General features: G+C 40.1%; 1 protein-coding gene across 1 annotated transcript in view; it reads right to left on the reverse strand.

The window, feature by feature from the left end:
- Positions 1-15,294: 15,294 nt before the first annotated feature.
- The window catches only part of Kif18a (kinesin family member 18A), a 58,815-nt gene continuing 54,316 nt past the window's right edge, over positions 15,295-19,793 (reverse strand). The window contains exons 16-17 of the mRNA XM_005401755.2: positions 18,034-18,143; positions 15,295-15,944 (exon numbers count right to left, since the gene is read on the reverse strand). Of these exons, the coding sequence (XP_005401812.1) occupies positions 15,862-15,944; positions 18,034-18,143 (193 nt within the window). The 3' untranslated portion in view covers positions 15,295-15,861. The remainder of the gene's footprint in view (positions 15,945-18,033; positions 18,144-19,793) is intronic.

Genomic DNA, 19,793 nt, shown 5'->3' on the forward strand with positions numbered 1-19,793 from the left:
AATCGGCCTCCCTAAGCACGTGTGCACGCCCGCGCTGTGCTAAGTGCTGGTGTACATTATCCCCTCAAACGCTCCCACACAGACTGCCCCCGGAGTAGCAGCCAGGGTTACCTGTCACCTCACCTTTCCCCCGGGGGCAGTATCTGGCTGGGCGTGGGAGGTCACAGCACCAAAGGGGAAGCCCCGAACCTTCCCCGCAAGGCTGGAGAAGAGGCTGCCTTCTTTTGGTTGGGAAGCAGGAAGCACTGAGTACAGGAGACGGCAATCATCCCTGTACCGGGAGCAGACTCAGCTGTGCGATGAAATCCACAGGCAGGAAGGCGGAGGACAGTGAAGGAAAGATCTTGGGCCATGCTCACGTCCCTGAGCTGCTGGGCCAGGCTGCCCAAAGTGCATCCTCCTCCTTTCATTTATGTAAGCCGGTCATCCCCTTTATTCCTTAGTCCAGTTTAGGATGTCTTTGGTTACTTGCAGCTGAAAGTATCTTAACTGATCTGGGCAGGTACTGTTCAGTAACTGTGGGATCTCAGGTACTGATCTTCTGTCCCCTCAGCGATACAGCTGAGTGAGGCGGACACAAGCTAACTTCAGGTTTGTTGTGGAGTATAGGAGATAATGCAGATGAAAGCATCGAGCTTAGCTCCTGAAGCCTTTAGATGGCCTAAATCACCCCACGAAGCATTACTATATAAGGAAGAATGGAAGACTGCGATCTCGATCAGAGTGAGAGACACACGTCCACTTCCCTCCCATGGGAACGTTTAGATGCCTCTATTCCCCAGAAGCGTATGTTGATATACTGTCAACATGTTAGCCTGCTGAGCTCTCTGGTGAACTAGGATCTAACAGACAAGACACTATCCTGGTATTCTCTGTGTCTGGTGCCTAGCATTATGCCAAGCACACGGAAAGTGTTTCATGGAAACTTGTTGAACCAAAGAATTAACTTGTGAAGAAGGAGAGAGATAAAAGGTTAAATGTTAGGAACTACGGACTCCATTAACTAAGTTTCAGGAGGAAGTAAAGGAAGCGGGGGTGGGGACCAGAGCCCAGGGGAAAGGAATGGCCTCAGCTGGGGGAAGATTAACAGTAAGGGGGATCCAGCCTCTGTCCCCACAGGACTGCTATCAAGTTTCTTTTAAGCCATTCACACGGCCTAGCACTGAACATTTACCAGTGATTATGACCTCAGCAAACCCTGAAGTCACGTTTGCCTCTGAGAAAAAAAATCACAATGAACTTGCATCAGGAGGGTCAAGACCAGCGTATTTATGTTTCAGATTTAACCAAATATAACTGTGTAAAGAGACATCTCTGGTGTGTTCCCATAGTATTAATCTTCACTACATAACACAGGCGTGTGGAAATGGAACAGCTCCAACAGAGAAATGAGTTGCCGAAGTCCCAAGTCACATCCCTAAAAAGAGCAGTAAGTGTCTTGACACCATCTTGTTGTGTTTTTGTTTTTTTTTTTTTTTTTTTTTTGGTTTTTACCGGGAACCGAACTCACGACCTTGCGCTTGCCAGGCAGGCGCTTTTGCCACTGAGCTAAATCCCCAGCCCCCCATCTTGTTGTGTTTTTAGAAGAATTTCATTGTTTTGTTTTCACAAAAAGCTGTGTTAGGGAACAAAGCATGTATTGTTCCTCCTTGTGAGCGTGGATTCGTCATGGATTAAGTGATTTGGAGGGGGACATGTTCAACAGTGCCATGGTTTATGAGCTCGGCAGCCGCAGTCATGTTCCAAGCGCAGGGCTACCCCGGGGCCTCGGAGATAAATGAGGCTCGAGTGCTCACCTCACGGAAATTATGTTTTTATTACGTCACATCGGCTAATTGGAACTTGTCTATAATCAAGTTTAAGGAGAAGGAAGGCAAATACATAAAAGAAGAGAAGGTCATCTTGGGGATTCTGCATTTTTCAAAATGTATTTTTACTCCTACATAGTGATCGCATTCATTGCGGGGAGCTGGTGTCTGTACGTAATGCATCTTAATTCTTTTTACTTCCCTGTTTCCTTCTGCATTTTAGCAGAAGTGCAGCCTCTCCTGGGGCTAATCTACCTTCAGTCCAATCGTCTACACAGCAAGCAATATTTCCCACTGCTGTTGCTGTCCGGTGCTCCCATGGAACTCGCCCCCTCCAGGCCACATGTGGGGAAATATGCCCCCTTCCTAGAGAGCTGCAATGCATGTGTGAGTAGGAAGCACCAGCAACACCCGTGCACCTCGCTGAGCTAATCTGAGAGGAGCAGGCATGTGGGTTGGGCCAGGGCCCCGCTATGAACCTTCCTTTTTGTGCCTGGGAAGATCTGGGCAGGAAGGGGCTCATGTGCCAAAGGGCATTTGGATGTTCTTTGTCAAATCCCCCAACAACTGCTCCTGTCCTCTTCTCCACTCTCTTCCCATTGCCAAGGTGCCCGCAACAAGAACGGGTCCGTCAGGGAGACAGGAAGCTGCAGCAGGGTGCACGGTAGTGTTTTGCACAACAGGAAAGCAACGTTTCTGAGGCTGTTCTTCAGTGGATAAAGCTCTAGAAAACACAGACAAACCATGAACATATACTTCTAGGGAAATGCATTAGCAAAGCTAAAGATTCAGTGGAAAAATCCTGGAAGGAGTAGCCAGCATCGCAGTGTGAATGCTGCAGGTGTGACTGGCCTGAGGGGCTCTGGAAGGAAGACACAGCCCATCCCAGGTAAGGGGTTGGCTTTTACCAGTGCCCGGTGATGACAGGACACCTGCACTCCGCGCTGACTGAGGGCCAGGCTTCATGTTAGTGCTTTACTGACTCCACGAGTCTTTCTGAGCTCCACAGTTATCATCTAAATTGTGTAGATAAAGATAGTAAGACTCAGAGAACTAAAGTCACTGCCCAAGATTACCTGGCCAGGGCTCAAACACATCTGTGTAATGGACTGTGCTTGTAACCACTACGTTCCACCACTTCCTTCATGGGGAGAAACTAGAACCTGAGAGCAGAATCCACCAGTGGGCCTTCATGATCTGTGGTGTGTGTGCTGTTTGTGGCTGCAAGCTTTACTATATGGTTTTTATCCCTTAGAGCACACTCACTTGTCTATTTTTAAAAAGTCCTCTGTCCTTTCATAAAATATACCTATAAAGCAATGCCTGCAATAATTCTAGAGATAAAAGACAAACATGAAAAGTTCAGCACGTAACTAGAAACATAAAAATTTGAACATTATTTATTTTCAAAAGAAACAACTAAAAACTCAAGAACTGAAAAATGGAGTAATGAAAATTAAAGAGCCAAAGGATGGATTTAGCAGCAGTAAAACGTTCATAAAGATGGGGAGAAAGGTACTTAAATATGTAGGAGGTTTAGCGTGCATTTAATTGGAACTGTAGAGGGAGAAAAGCGAAAGGGCAGAGGTCATAAAATATTGCGTTGCTCTGCTTTGTACACTGCTTCTCCACTCTTCCTTTTCTGAAATCAGGAGGCATTGCACTTGCTTCAGCAGCACACAAACTAAAACCGAGATCAGGATGTGTCTTAGAATTGAAGGGATCTTAGTTTTACTAAAGCTGGGCAGCACTGACTGATTATCATTGCCTGTGTATTTATAAATCTCAAATGTGCAACCATGATGGTCATTACTTGGCAAGAAAATCCCAGAGATAATAAGGAAGCACTCCTTTTGCTCTCCCTATGAAATAGTTATGGGAAGGAGAAGTTGCTACTACGCGACCTCCACAAATTCAGAGCCCATGACTACTGGCTTTTAAGTCCTTCGTGGAATCTCTGAGGAAGCACTCCTCACAGACAGTAGCCAAGAAGCGATTCTGAGATTTGGATCCTGTCTTTGTCAGCTTCCTCGTCACTGAGACACAATATCTACCCTTCGATTTGCAGGAAGAGAGGTTTACCGTGGCTCGTGGTTTGGAGGTCTCAGCCCTGGTATGGTTGGGGGCATGGTGGTAGGGCGTGGCAGAGGAAAGCTGTCACATGACGGTGACCAGGAAATACCAAAGGCAGAGCCTGGGAGGGATGTAAACCCTTCCGGGTCAGCCCCAGTGACCAACCAGACCCCACCCCTAATGGCAGATCAGCCATAATCCAATCACCTTCCAAATGCTTGAGGCTTTGGGGGCCATTTTAGATCTAAACCATAAAAGATTCTTTGAGGGAAGAAGTTTTAAGAATGCCTGTGTGGGCAGTCTATTTTGTGTGTATTTTTCATTGTTGGGTGCTGTGATGATTAATTTTGTACGTCAACTTTTCTGTGCCTTGTGGCCCAGATATTTAATCAAACATTATTCTGGGGAAATGTTTTCAAACTCGGAGGAAAGCAAATTTCTTTCCAGAGTTTATTTGGGCCTTTCCAATCCATCAAAAATCTAAATGGAAGAAAAGCCTGACCTCCTCTGAGCAAATGGGACTATTCCAGCAGTCTTTCTTTGGACTAGGACTGTGTATCACTTCCACCCAGTGAGCTTTGCCATTAGACTTTGAACTTGCCAAGACTTCACACTCATGGACTAATTTCATAAAATTTCTCCCTCCCTCTCTCTCTCTCTCTTTCTCTCTCTCTCTCTCTTTCTCTCCCTTTGTCTCTCTCTCTCTCTCTTTCTCTCCCTTTCTTTCTCTCTCTCTTTCTCTCTCTCTATATATGTATATATATATATATATATATCCTCTTGATCCTATTTATCTGGAGATAAATTTATCTGGAGAACCCTGACTAATACAGGTAGGAACAATGATATATATGTATATAAGACAAATTTTTCTGATAAAAATAATAGCAGCAAGTATAAGATGATTTGAAAATGACAAGAGTATATTTCAGAGTTTAATTGGCTATGGGTTTATTTTTTCTTTTATTGGTTATATAAATTAATAGTGCTAATGCATTTGATGATACTGTGAACATAATTGAACTATTTTATTTAAGAGGTAATGGGTTTTTTTGGTACCAGGAATCGAACTCAGGACCTTGCACTTGCCAGGCAGGCGCCTGTGCCACTGAGCTATATCCCTGGCAAGATAATGGTTGAAATATTTCCCTACCTGATAAATGACCTCAATCTATAGGTTCCAAGTGGTAAGTGTATTACATGGAGGAGAAAAAGAGGATGGAAGAAAGAAAGAGAGAGAGAAAGAAAGAAGGAGAAAGAAAGAAAGAGAGAAAGAGAGGAAGAAAGAGAGAAGGAAAGACACTAAGTATCTAACCCCAGAGAAAAAGAGGTTATTTTTAAAGTAGTAACAGTAGAGCTGTCATTGACTTCCACAGAGCAAATATTTAAATTGTTCGGTGTTGTCATGATGTGCTTAAAGAATATGCTTGCCAACCCATAATTCTACAAACTGTAGAACAGTCCTCAAGAATAAAGGTGTGGGCTACTGTGGTTTCCTCATGGTATCCCATGTGTCCTCCAAGGTGTGCTTTTATCCTGCTTTTTCCTCTTCTCCTCAGCCCAAGCTCATTCTACAGAGCCAGTTTCTCTTCACTTTTACTTTTTCAAATAAACTGTGCCACTGCTTTAAAAAAAAAGAACAAATGTGGGGTTAGCCAGATTCAGATAACAAAACCTCACAGAATTCACAACAAGATGTGTTTAATGTTTTTAAAAATTCAGCCAAAAGAAGAGTCCCTGGGGGCAGCTGGGAACTACAGGAAGAGAGCTACCAACATGGAAGATGATGGAACTAAACCCAAATAAACCTGCTGGGGAATGCCAGCAGTTCTGTTCGGGGGTTACCATAGAGCAAACTCAACGGGCAACAGAGGAGAGCAGTCGAGAAGGATGAAAGTGTGTGAGGCCTTGGTATCATCTGGAAGGAGAGAGAAAGATCAAGTCCTAGTAGATTCTGGTAAGTCATCAATGCATGCCGTAATTTCTAGTGTAATCACCAGTGAAAAAGAAGGGCACACTTGCAAACTAATGGAGAGAGATGAAACACCAATCAAAAATCCCAAAGAAAGTGACAAAGGGGAAAAGGAAGTATAGCAAAGGCAAGACAAGTAGAAATACTGAATTCAACTATCTGCAATGGTGGGTTTAAATGAAAAACCACTTTGAGTATTGAAAACTTCACATAATTCAGCCTAGAGTACAATATGGGTTTAAAACCCAAATATATAACAAATAGTGGTAACACGGTGTCAGCAGCTGTCAGAGGCCAGCAAAGCAATGGCCTCAACATTACAGGCAGAAAAGATACTGGGTGTAGATTTCCATCCTCAGCCAAACTACTAATGCCGAGTCAGATGTTTTGAGATACATAAGAATTAAGTATGTTTACTGTCCGCACATCGCCCATTTAAAAATTATTCAAGGAGAAACAGTAGTAAAAAAGAAATCCAAGCAAATAGAATAACATGAAATACAATAAACAATGGCAGCTGGGTATAAACTAAGAAGCGAACAAAGACATAGAATGAAAATAAGAAATGCTGCTTGGAAGATTCCTTGTCAAATGGCAACGTTTTAATGAAGAGCATTGTTTCTCCACTGCAACTATTTTGCCCAGAGGAAATCTGGCAATGTCCATGAAAACTCTGAGCTTTTACACCTAGAAGAGAACACAACTGGTGTCTGGTGGGGAGAGGCAGGAATGCTGCTCAGCAGCCTACACGGTGCAGGAGAACTCTTCGGAACAAAGCACAAGGGCCCAAAGCTCCATAAAGCCCAGGTTGAGCAATTCTACCCTACAGTATACATTTCCTGAGATCAAACCAGGTTACTTAGCTCTATATCAATGACATCTATAATTATAACAATAACACAATAATTATGATGATTATAATATCGAGAGTCCTTCAGATTAAGCAATAGACTAAAACACATTATGTAATAACATAACTAAGAAAGATTGATGCTGAAGGAAGGATGGAAGGATATGCATGTTACAAATCTCTTGGGGGTCTTGCTAAAGTACGGGTTTTCTTTTAGGTGAGGTCTGACATATTCCATTTCTAATAAGCTCCTAGGAGCTTCCCCCCTTCCTAGAAACTTAATATTTTCTTCTTATTGTTGGTCATTTGATACTTCAGAGGGAAAAATTCCACAAGAAAAACTTATTGATCGCTTATTTTATGTGTGTCATGATTAACTGAAGACAAAAATCACCAGCTGTATATCATTGAAGCCCCCTTTGTTGGTTTTCAATAACTAGCAAGCAAGAAATAATGCTGAAATATGTCTCCCTTTAATTGCTTCCTTATGGTTGTTTTTCTTGCCCTTTCAATGAGAGGCATTTGATTGCTTTGTATTTTGACTTTATATTTATCTCCTCTCTGGTTTGAATTCCTCTAAGGCCAGAGTTCTGTTCACATGGCTGTACTGATTTAAAGACATTCCATTTTCTAATATTTAATGATCACTTACTAGAGCCATATTCTTGTAAGGGCTGGGATCATAATGGTATTTAAACCATATAGCCTGGTTGGAGCACTTCTGAGAATGCTTTTGCTTTTTTGAGAAAAACAGGTACAGCTGGGAAGAACATTGCACTTTCCTTTTTTTCTTGCCTTGAACACAGAAGTGGTCAGAAAAGAAAAAAAACAAAAAAACAGAAAACTAGGGAATTTCAAAGACAACGTCCCTGAATAATCGCTGAGCTGAGGAGCAAACATTAGCAGCTGACTCTCGATTTCCAGCTATGTGAGGAAGCCAGTCCTGTCTTAAGCTATTAGGGTTGGGCAAGCTCTTCCTTGCAGCTGCAGGCATTTCTGACTAATATAGCATATGCAAACAATCAGGAACTGGCTATTTCCCAATGATATTATCAAGTCCTTGTAATAAAGGTTAATGATCCTGTATGGCAGATTTTATACTAAGCATAAGTGGCAAATTGGCGACAAGACACGTAACTTTCTTGCTTTCAAGAACAGAACTAGAACTGATGGACCAAAGTTTCAGTGGCTCAGATTTGGATCCACCATAAGTTAGAACTTTCTAAAAATTATAATCTTCCATTAGTGTCGTGTGTGAACTGGCAGAGAGACTGGTTTCTTCATTCATTAAAATTTTTCAGGGGGATTAGGAATGCCATGCAAGAGATTCCTGCACTGCATGTAGAAGAGATGGAGAGAAACTCATAACATTTCTTCTTACCCTAAGGGCCTAACATTAATTTTCAACAATGAGAGCCTGTGATACTGTAAGAAGTAAATATTTGGTGTTTGTTTCTGGCACGGAGCTTCTAAAGCTGTTGGAATTTCCTAAGTGCTGAGAGCAATGCATGTGAATGGAAGATCTTTTGTTGTTCATAACAAGCCCCTTTCAACCACACCTGAGTTTAGTTTAATGAGGCAACTTTTGGAAAGTCCCAGAGAACCACAGGATGGGGGGTGGTTTGCCAGAGAACCAAGCACGTGATTAGAGGGGTGGATTGAGGGCCTGGAGGTTGACTTAATCATCAATAGCCAAAGATTTAATCAATCATGCCTACACAAGGAGTCCTCTATAAAAACTCAGAAGGACATGGACAGCTTCCAGGTTGGTCAGCATGTAGGGGTGGTGTGTCCGGAGCTCCTCTGGCTGTATGCATCTGTTCCATTTTGGTCTTCCTGAGTTGTATCTTTACAATAAGTGGGTAAATATGTGTATTTCCATAAGTTCTCTGAGCCACTAACATATGATCAAACATGAGGAGGAGGTCACAGGACCCCCCAACTCGTAGCCAACATGGGCAGATGGGTGGGCAACATGGGATCCACTACTTGTGATTAGTGTCTGAGGTAGGAGGTAGTCTTGCGGGACTGAGCCCTTAGCCTGTGGGCTTTGCATGAATTCCAGGTGATCAATGTCATAACTGAATTGTAAGATATCTAGTTGGTGCCCTGAGAGTTGGGGAGTTGGTTAATGTGGGGAAAACGTCCACCATCCTGGTCAGAAGTAAAGTTTGGAGAGCGTAGTCGAGTGAGTGTTTAGACTAGAGAGAAATAGGAATTTGCCTTCTGAGAAAACAAGAATTTCCGTACAGGGTCAAAATACATGTTTTAAATAAAAAATTTTAAAGCTGATAAACCCTCAAAATCAGATGGTCAGAGCAGTTCAGTTCCTCAATTCTAGTTGAGATTATGCAGGGAAGAAATTATAGCAATTTCACCAGATTTACACTTATTAAAATGAAATACTTTATTATATATCATATGTGATTATTTTTTCTCCTCTCTGAAAGTCAGAAAGCGTAACAGAGTGGGACTTACTAAACAATCTAGACCCTTAAATACATTGACAGGGTAAATTTACATAAGTCTACTAAAACTTGCCTGCCAGATACGTTAGATGAGTTTTAATTCAGCACATAAAAGGAATTCTGCACCTTTTAGCTAAAAATACCCTGTAAACAATTACAGTTATAATTCTAGGTGATTATTTTATAATCCTGACATTATAGGAAAGTCTAATGTGTTAAGATGTGATTTTCAAAAATTTTAACAAAAGTTATGATTTTTTAAAAATGAGAATCTTGTCAAGAATGGCATAGCCACATAGCCTTCTGCCTACACAGGGGGAAATGGCACACACCTCTCCAGTTACATGACTCACTCGCTACCTGAGAGATATGCAACATGTGACCCATGCCACTCTGGAGGAGTCAGAACATTTTTAAAAAGATGATTGTAAGAAGTGACTTTTTTCATTGCTGGTTAAAAACTTCACTGTGCTATTTGTACCAGGTTTGAATTGTGTTGTCCAAGATTAAGCAGTTTGCTTCCCTCTGGGAAATGCCAATGTGAACTATATTAGGGCCTCAAATTAGATTTATTGAGCACAAGCAAACATAGGACCTGCTGCTGTGTTAGGTGGTGAGGTACAGGAGTAATCAAGAGCAGTGTGACCTTGGGCTTCACAGATCTCCCAATCTAGCTGCCATAAATATCTCACAACTAAAATGCAATGGGATTTGAAATTAGTAGTGCCTACTTTTCCTTTTCCATGGAAGTCAGGGTGTCTTAGTCACTCTCTGGGACACTGGCAACTTAAAGGAGAGGTTCACTTGGGTTCACATTTTTAGTCTGCAGTTGGCCAGCAGGGAGGAATGGTGCAGGGGTCTGGAGGAGGGGAGCTGCTCACATCATGGCGGCCAGGAAGCAGGGAGAGGAGGGAAGGAAGGAGCCTGGGAGGGACAGAAAGCCTTCCATGCCGTATCCCTAGTATCGCATCTCCTTGGACCAGACCCCGCCTCCCAACAGCTTGCCTGTAATCCTATCGTCTCCCAAACACATGAAGATTTGCAGGCCGTTTCAGACCAAAGCCATCACACAGTGATTTCTGCCAAATATGCGCAGTAGCACCAAATTAGTAATGATTTGCTCTGATTTTAAGAGCATACATGACATTTCCAAATGCTGTGTGTAAAAGTTAAATTTATAATAAATTCTGAATAGAACCGTTCAAACTTTTCATTGATTGTCTAATGAATATTTATAACAAGTATTTTTCTGCTCTGCCTTTTGTTTTTGTGTAAGCTATAGGTAGTTTCGTATTTGCTTCAATGCTGCCTTTTCATTTACTTTGACGTTGTTACCAGTTATAAATGCTTTAGCAGCATGCTTCCGTGGATAGCCTGATCTCTTTCATAGACAATGTTTGAATACAAAACATCGTTTGCTACAGGTGGGTAACTAATCCTATAACTGGCTTCGAGGACACAATAGAATTATTTGGGAACAAGTTCGCCTCCTTCTGCAATTTTCTTTTTAATGATACTTCCAATTGAAAAATAGTCTAAATCCAAACCGCTGTCATTGCTAAGTTATGCAATATTATGTTACATTCCATCTGGCATTAGATAATACACTAGAAGGTAGAATCTCTAATTATTAGTGGAATGTGTTTTAGGTATAGGTACATATATTTTAAGGTGCTATCTATAATTGGAGATCTATCTTGAAAATGTGTCCTATAGATAACTCTTCCGATGACCACTAAAAGGTAAATATTTGTGCCACTCGTACTAAATGTGCTTTTCCAATCCACATGTTAAAAAATTATAGGCATTCATTTGAAGAACTTGTAAGCTTTTAAAATTTTGGACCAGCACTATCTGGAGTATGCCTTGAAGCAACTTCTGTTTACAGACAAAGTCTGTAAGATACCCAAATACCACCGTGATGTGTTTACAGTTTATAAGAGAATTAAATATCAAGTCCTTCTTGGTGTGCATTTCTAAATGAGCATTAAATGAATTGAGGGAAGAACTGGAAAATTTTCGTATCTGGCACATGCCAACTGAATGATGACGTTCACCTTCCATGTACAGCAGACTGGGTGGCGCAGGGACTTTCTAATGGTCATTAGGGTCTGACTGGGAATTAGTTTACTCCTGTAAATGAATTTCACCTGGAAATGTCATTTCTACACCATCATCGGTATTGTCTGGGGCGGATGAGCGATGATGCCGAACGGCTGACAGATGGAGTGTTAAATGAGTTCCAGCTAATTCTGACAGCCAGTGCTTCCCACTACCCTTGGTTAAAAATTAACATTTAATAGTGGGGGGGGGGATGAAACCTACCCAATACCTACAAGAGAGGGTTAACACCATGAATTAGTATCCAACATTTCTCTTTCTAGGAGGGAGACTGAGTCAATCGGGGAAGTTACGATGACTTCTGAATAAACCCAGAAGTTCCTTACACCCTATCTTCTGTCAAATTAAACTCACAAGCACTGTTACAGGACTGTTGATCACAGGAGGGTTAACATTTATGTGCAGCGGGTTTATTTTAGTTCTCAGGGCTTGTCTTCTCAGATTTTCCTATGAAATGGAGCACAGAAATGGTGTATTTTTTAACAACCTAAAAGATCCTCAAGGGCTTGGGGTGTGACTCAGTGTTACAGTGTTGGTTTAGGATGCAGGAGGCCCTGGATTCTGTCCCAACCACCACTCTCCCCCTGAAAAAAAACTTCAAAGTAAGAGCGTGCTTTTCAATGGCTGTGTACCACAAGCAGCTAATTAGCCAATTAGGCTTTTCACCACTGATTCAAAGCAGAAAAGGTAACTTAGCACGATGCTCTCATTATAGGCTTCGGAAGCAAGAGTTGAAATCACGGACTGTCAGTACTCGGCAGCAGAGGCAAGTACCGATTGCCTGAATGATTTATACTCCAGTGGGAAAGTCTCCGGGTGGCTTTATCAAGAACAGCCAAATAGACGACTCTGGCAGAAGCATGAGCTTGGAGTTAAAAACTGATTTTGGAAAAGTCCACATGAAAGATGGCCAAGATACACAGACCCACGTTGCTGTAATTACCGCTGGATCTCCACCTGCCCCCACCTCACACAACTCTTTTTAGCGCCTTCTGTCTCCTTCTGGCTTTGCGGCTCTTGTGGGAGAGCCTCACCAATACCAATCCTGTCTTTGTTTTAGTACAAAATCGTGGAAGGAATTCTGCGACCAGAATTGTGGAAAGGAATTAAGTTTGTGAACCAAGGTCCACTGTATACTAGAAAAGATGAAAAAATGGTGGTTATAGGTGGAAAGTAATGCAATTTAATAAGATAAAAAGGTGAAGATAGAAATGTAAAACAAGTACTTAAGTAATGCAGAAAATGAAAATGGGCAGCACTGACCATTCCAATAAATGTGTTGGAACTGGGATGGAAACTTGAGGGTGCTCAGCAGACAGTCATGTGGAAGTGAACCGTACCATCTCGGGTCACTTGTGCATGGGAATGATTTACTTCAGGAAGGCAGAAGGCATTTCTTCTATATCTTGATGTCAAGGTCTATCTATTTCAAAGAGGAGGAGCAAGAGGGTAGAGTTCAAGGGATCACTACCATACAATAAGAAAGAAATATCAGTTAATTACGAAGAGAATTTAAATGTGGCCTATCTCTCAAAGTACACAAGGGGAGATGGACATAGGCAGTGAACCTTTACATACAACGTATGTATTCATAGGCGAAGACTCGTCGCCATGGATCCCCCTCAAAACCCTCCTGGCTTTGAGCTCATTTGTCCCACTGTTCTTGCCACTTTCCGTAGCACCTCTGGAGTCCCCTTTCATAAGCGTCTTTAGCTGTGCTGCCCTGGCTGCTTGTACGGGGAAAATGTCTCCTCAGCACAAGTGCCAAGAGGCGGGGCCCAATGGGACATGGGTAGGACTCAAGGATTCTGCTCTGAGCAGCAGGTACCACTGTCACTGAGTGGGTTGCTTATAGGAGAGCTGATAGGTACCCTTTTCTCTCTCTGCCACAGGATGATGGCTCAAGATGCCAGACTTGACCCTGGAGCTCCTGGTCAGGAAATAAATTTGTGCTTTCTATGAATTCCCCAGTCTGTGGCATTCTGTGACAGCAGCACAAATGGCTGGGACAGTACTCTGCCTATCTTTGGGCATGTAAGTGAAACTAGGCATTGTAAGAACATGTTCAACGAAGTTTAAAAAAGCATGTTATTTTACAAAGTGGTACTCTATAAAAAACAAAATCTCAATCAGAAAAAAAGAATCAAATGTGTACCTGTGCAGGTACAAATGCCCTATGATGAATGTGATCAGTATATATACATAAAGTATACCAGTAAACTTAATTAAAAACAAATAAAATCTAGGTTTTAGGTTTTAATAAAAATTAGTAAGTGAGACCAGTAGAGCTAGCCTTTATGTTTGAAAGAGATTATTTCAATCTGGTAAGACAACTTTCAGCTACATTCTATGAGATCCCTACTGTCATAACTCCAGTCTCTAATCTTAATTTGATAGCACATTAATCTAGAATGTTATCATCCAAACTATGCTCTCAAGGATATCACTACTTCTTTAATTAGGGTAAGATTTTATGTTAAATTAAAAAATGGCCATTTGTTTGAGGCTGCTAAGCAAGAATGTAAAATGCTATGAAATACTCCACTGAAAGAAAAATAAATGACTTCAGACAGATCTGCTAAGTGGATTACTGTTGTAATAGTATTTATGAAATTCACATTTAAAAATGTGACAAAGACATGTATGACGATTTTAAATGTGAATGAAACTGCAACTGCAAAACAATATAAAGTGCGATCCAATTTCGTAAAAAAAAAAAAAAAAAAAAAAACCAACAACCCCATACTAATTATATAAAATCACACAGGAATGAAAACGAGTGGACAAAGTGCCTGAGCTATTAACAGTGCTTACACGGGGGATAACACGGGGTGAGGAGGAAACATATTTTTAGTTTAGAGTTCTGCATTGTTTTCAGGAACAATATACTGTTTTTCAAATAAAAATAACTTTAGTTAAAATCAGTCTATGCATGAGAAGTAGTGAGGGGCTTCTGACGTACTGGTAACTTCCTATTCCATGAGCAGAGTGCTGGTCACATGGCACGTTCACTCTGGGGAAACCCACTGAGCTAGACTTACGATCTGTCCAGTTCTCCAAAAAATTCATTTACAAATGGCTTCATAGTGACTTACTGAATAGCATTCTAGCTCTCATTAAACATATTTTCTCTGTATTCATGTGTTGGACAGCTTTCTTCTTGCATTTTCATTATGATTTATTCACCCATTTCTCCTTAACAGAGTTGCAATGCAAAAGCATTACTAATTAATTTTGACAGAAGGCCAAATCGCTAGCTGGTAAGAATAACATGTAAGAAAGTCCTAACCCTTTCTTACGTGTACAAGGTAGACCGCAAGGTACAGTGACTTAGTAATCTTGCTAGGAATTCATCTAGTAAAAACATTTCTTTTGTAGTGCACAACTACCTAGAATGAGATGGAAAGGATTAATAGAGAGGTGAGAGTGATTGTTAAACAGGCAGCACAAAAAACAAACCAACCATCCAACCAACCCTAATGATAGGAGGACCAAAAAAAAGAAAAAAATGGTGGTTTTCTTTGTGACCGGTCCTGACTGTATTGTTTTGAATATGAAATCACTGGGTCAGAGTTACAAGGAACTACTGTATGAAGATTATTCTACCTCACACTTTCTCAATCAGATGTTAAATAAAAAAAAAAAAAGTTTTAAAATGTTGCAATTTGTTTTGTAGGGTTGTTTGCTTTGGTATGAAGGTTCTGATGGTAGACAAAATTAAAAGTGCATTCAAACAAATATTTGTCGTATTCAGCAGAAAAGCAGGCCGGATGTGGGCAGCTGAACAAGGTTATAGTATGACTGAGCTGCAGCTCCATGTAATTTCTATAGCAGCAGGAATGAATTAAAGTGTTTTCTCATTATCATACGGAAATGTATGAATTACTTTCAGACTTGGATCTGGTACTATATGTCTCAATCTAGTTTGAAATACAAATATATAGAATCCATATTTTATATAGAATAATAGCATTTGCAAAGGCTAATAATGAGACAGGAAAATCAAAGTTTAAAATCTGTATCTTTAATGTATCAAGTAGCAAAGAAGTATTAGTATTTTATTACAGACATTTAAATAAAATGTACAGCAACTTTATGGACAGCACTTATCTACATTTGTACATCAAGGTACTTCTGGGAACGTCAGTCCAAAGTATGAGCAAACTAAAGCAGGGAAAATTAACAGAAGACCTAGTGTGTCTTGGACCATCATTTTACCACTTCTAAGTTCTCTTTATTTAAAAACAAAGTAAGGATAATTTATCTCACTACTGCTTTCTAAATCACCCTCAACTTGCTATAAAAGGGAGCTGCCACAGGGCTGAGTTAGGAATTTTGAAGGGTAACAAATATTTCAGAAACTTAAGACATAACCTTTTCTGTTGAAATTTTATATTTACTCAAAGTACCAAAGGAAACAGTTTCATTTTCTGCTTGCTGAAGATGTTTGGGTAAATAGCTCTAGAGGGTCTTCTTTCAAGGGTTTTAAACACACTTCTGGAAGCACGCTGACAAACCCCTTTCAAAAGCAGACTCGACAGGTTTCATTGTCCTTGACTTTGAAGTGACTTATCTTACATTTCCTTTTGAAATGTCTCTTCCAAATTTCCTAGCCATGTTCGAGTTTAGCTTATGGATGTTTTTTTTGTGCCCTACAGAAAAAAAGAAACAGAAATGGAGTACAAGCATAGAAACGAGTTTTCACCATTCATTCAACTTATAAAAATAAAAGTTATAACCAAAGGAAAGAAAATTCACTCTTGAAACATAATTTAAAATACAGTAAAGATACATTATACCTTGAGCTTAGAAGCTGATTACCAAGTTCCGTGACGGGTGTGCGCTTTGTTATCAGGTGAAGTCCTGAATAAATGCTACACTCACTCTACACACTCTTTCCTGCCTTTCTTGTATACATGATTTTTTTACTCTTTAGATTTTTTACACTGGGGGTTCAAACTCTGACCGTGACCGTGGACTCCCCCAAGTTGATCTCAGTTTTGGAGGCACACGGTTTCTTTTAATTTCTGTAACTGCTCAGCTAACAACACTGGCCCACTGAGGGTCCTTCGCTTTTCATTTGTATGCTGTTAGCTGAAGAATTTAGGGGAGCTGAGCATGACGGTGCATGTTCTGCTCCCAGCATTCTGGGAGATTGGGCCAGGAAGACTACAAGTTCAAGCCCAGACCAGGCAACTGAACAACTTCTCGAGACCCCGTCTCAGAAAAGGTCTGGGGATATAGATCAGTGTGAAGGCCTTGGGTTTAAATGTTGGTACTGCAAAAGTGAACTAAGGAAAACACCTTCTAAAGAGAGTTTCCATTTTTACTTTTCTAGAAATTTCTGATATGTATTCAGGTATTTTTCAAGTGGATATTCTAATGTATATAAAATATTATCGTCTTTTAGTGCCTCCTTCTAAGTGCTCCTTAATCCTTAAGAATCTATAATTAAAAAAAACCCTATTGTTAGCTTTTTTCTTCTTTGGCAAGAATTATAGCTTAGTATTATCTATCACTTTTCCTTCCATAGTAATTTTTTCCAACTTTGCTTTAAATAAAAAAGAATTTGATCTATGTTTTTACCATTCCTAGACAAAATAAAACCAATTTTCCACGATTTGAGAATTTTCACAAGTTTATTATTTAGTTGCGGAATTATGACATCGTGACACGTTCTCAGGAGACAAATGCGGCAGTTCTGACCCACACCAACTACAGACACATAGTGGCCAGCATTACAGAACACCGAATGTGACCCCAAATAACTAAGCTTCATTTTAGTACCTAGTTACCTGACTTCATTTTAGTACCTAGTTAAATTTGAATTAAGAGGTATTTACATTGAACTTAAGGTAAACAACTGCCACTGGCTACTATAGGAAATAAACATCGAAGTTTTGGCAGTTTTGAGAAATTTTATGCAATTCAAACAGCACTGACAAAAAAAGAAAAAAAGTTTTCCTGTTATTCATGGAAACATCATCTCATGAGACCCGTACACGAGGTGCGACGAGTTCCTTCCAAGAAGAAAACAAAATGGTCATACAGTATTTATCTTTGTGTTCACTACAGGACCTAGCACAGGCAAACACTTAGGAAAGAGGCACTTTCTGAATGACATCTTCAAAGCAGCGTCACAGACACAGAGGTTTGGACGTCATGATCTAGAAACTGGTGGGCGAAATCTGCCTCTCAATCAACTGAAGGGCCTCTTCTGTCACTCCCACATGGAGCTGAGGAGATACAGTCACTTTTATTATTATCTTTTTCAACTTGCCAATGAAAGTTATAATCACCGGGCACAAATAGAAGCCAGTACAGTAATCACACAACTGAGTCAGAGGCCAAATTATTAGAACAGGTTAAGAGGAAAATTACAAGTGGGTAGAGTTTATAAAACATACTTAATTAGCTTATTAAATAATACATTTGACTATTAGCTAAATTATTTACCAATTCTGTGATATGAGGTAGCACAGATGATGGAAGGGACCAGAACGTAAAGCTGGGAGTTCTGGTTCGAGTTCTAGCCCCAGCATGATCTTAGACATGTGCTTTACATGCTGTGCCTTAAGTTTCCTCATCTGTAACATATGGATAATTACACTGTTCTACTATATAATAAATGTGGTCAGTAGTACATAAATGGGAGTTTTTAAGAAAATATTGTAAAAAATAAAAAGTATCATTTGTTTGTTAGATAATCATGTCATTAACAAATTAAGAGCTGAGACATACCTATGGTTGAGCTGTTTTCTTGTAAGAGCTTATTGCCTGCATTGTCTTGTCGAACACGTTTGGCAAATCCATGATTTTCTTCAGCAGTTAAAGGATTACTTGATGTGGAACTTGAGGGGAAAAATTATTATTTTTAGTGAAGCAGTTTTTATATCTTTAAGTTCTAATTCATGCTATATAGGCAACACTGATAAAAATCAGAAATGCGAAGTTGTGAAATCTCATCTATCAGTGGGAGGCACTAAAGACATTCTCCACATGACACCTTTCCAGGTTGGACGCTATGACCACAGGTGCATGTAACAGTGTTATAGCCGGGTATTTCCAGGTCACTCTGCTAAAGTGTAAGTGATCAGCGCTACTTGTAGAGTAGAGATGGCAGCACATGGTCACAAATGATGAAAAACTAAGCTCTTTGTCAAATTGAAGCAAGAACCCTAATGTGGGAGATGTTGACAGCTGAGATGATCTAGAAATCCATTTTTGAATCAGAACAGTAATACTTTATAATAAAATTGAATTGTTACAATTACAGTAGTAGTTATAGAAACTGCAAGGTATAACCTATTTTCATTTATTCCATCTTCAGAACTATAACCAAGCACACACTGGTTATTTAAGAGGTCAAATTCTACCACAACTTGAGCTGACATATGCAAGCTTGGAGGCTGAATGAGGGGGAGCACATCTCTCGTATACTGACTAACGTCAACCCATTTTAGGGATTCTTCTTTTTTTTGGCTACTAAAGACACTATATGACATTTTCCAAACTGATGCTGACTTGACTGTCAGCTGCATTAATAACTAAGGGCTCCCTTGAATGGCAACAAGTTGCCTTTCTGGTAATTCCAATCACGTGGTGAACTAGCAGGAAGTGTATGTTTGAGGAACAGGGAAAAGATAGGTTAGCTATGTGCTCACTGCAAACAAATGCCAAGCTTTTGAGCACACTGAATGTGGAGAACAGTAACTTGAGTGGTGTACCTCCGTCTTCCCGAGCCCCTGAGAGAAGTGAGCGTGGTGTTCGTAACAGCCTCCCTGTGTGTGCTCTGCTCAAGAGCACAGGTGATGCCTAGCCAAAATGCTTACAAAGTACTAGTGCATGTAAGAAACACACTCAGTTGTAGAAATTTTTTATTCCTAGATAGTCCTAAAGTTACTACATTTCTATCTGGATTTTTACAGTGTTCTTGACTTTATTTCTTCAAGTATACACCTCAATGTCATTAGTTACTTTTGAAAAGAGATAATAAATTTATAATAAAGTTGTCTTTATTATTTTATGTATGATTCTTTACTTTGGTTAATTCTAGGACCTCACTTTTTACTTGTAGCATACTTGCATTTGAAAATCAAGTTTCTGTATAAATCTATCTGATTGAAACTCATACTACTTCTAGGAATAAAATCCAAGCCAAATAAATTAGGTTGCATATGAATTACTCTTATTATTAATATATAGGCCAAGTACAATAAAACATTTTTGGGATTTATATAAAATGGTCTGCTGATGAAATCTTTATAACACATATAAAATTTAAATTGTGTTAAAGATACTGACAAGAAATCTAAAGATTCTTCCAAGTGTGTACAAAATATATTTCTAGAACTATTAATAAAGTAAACTTTTGCTCCCTCATTTTTATAGAGTGGTTCTAATTAATAAAGAACACATCTCGGGGCTGAGGATTTAGCTCAGCGGCAAAAGCGCCTGCCTGGCAAGCACAAGGTCGTGAGTTCAGTTCCCGGTACCGGAGA

Source organism: Chinchilla lanigera, unplaced genomic scaffold (assembly GCF_000276665.1).
Source record: "Chinchilla lanigera isolate Chin_1 unplaced genomic scaffold, ChiLan1.0 scaffold00075, whole genome shotgun sequence".
Taxonomy (NCBI): Eukaryota; Metazoa; Chordata; class Mammalia; order Rodentia; family Chinchillidae; genus Chinchilla; species Chinchilla lanigera.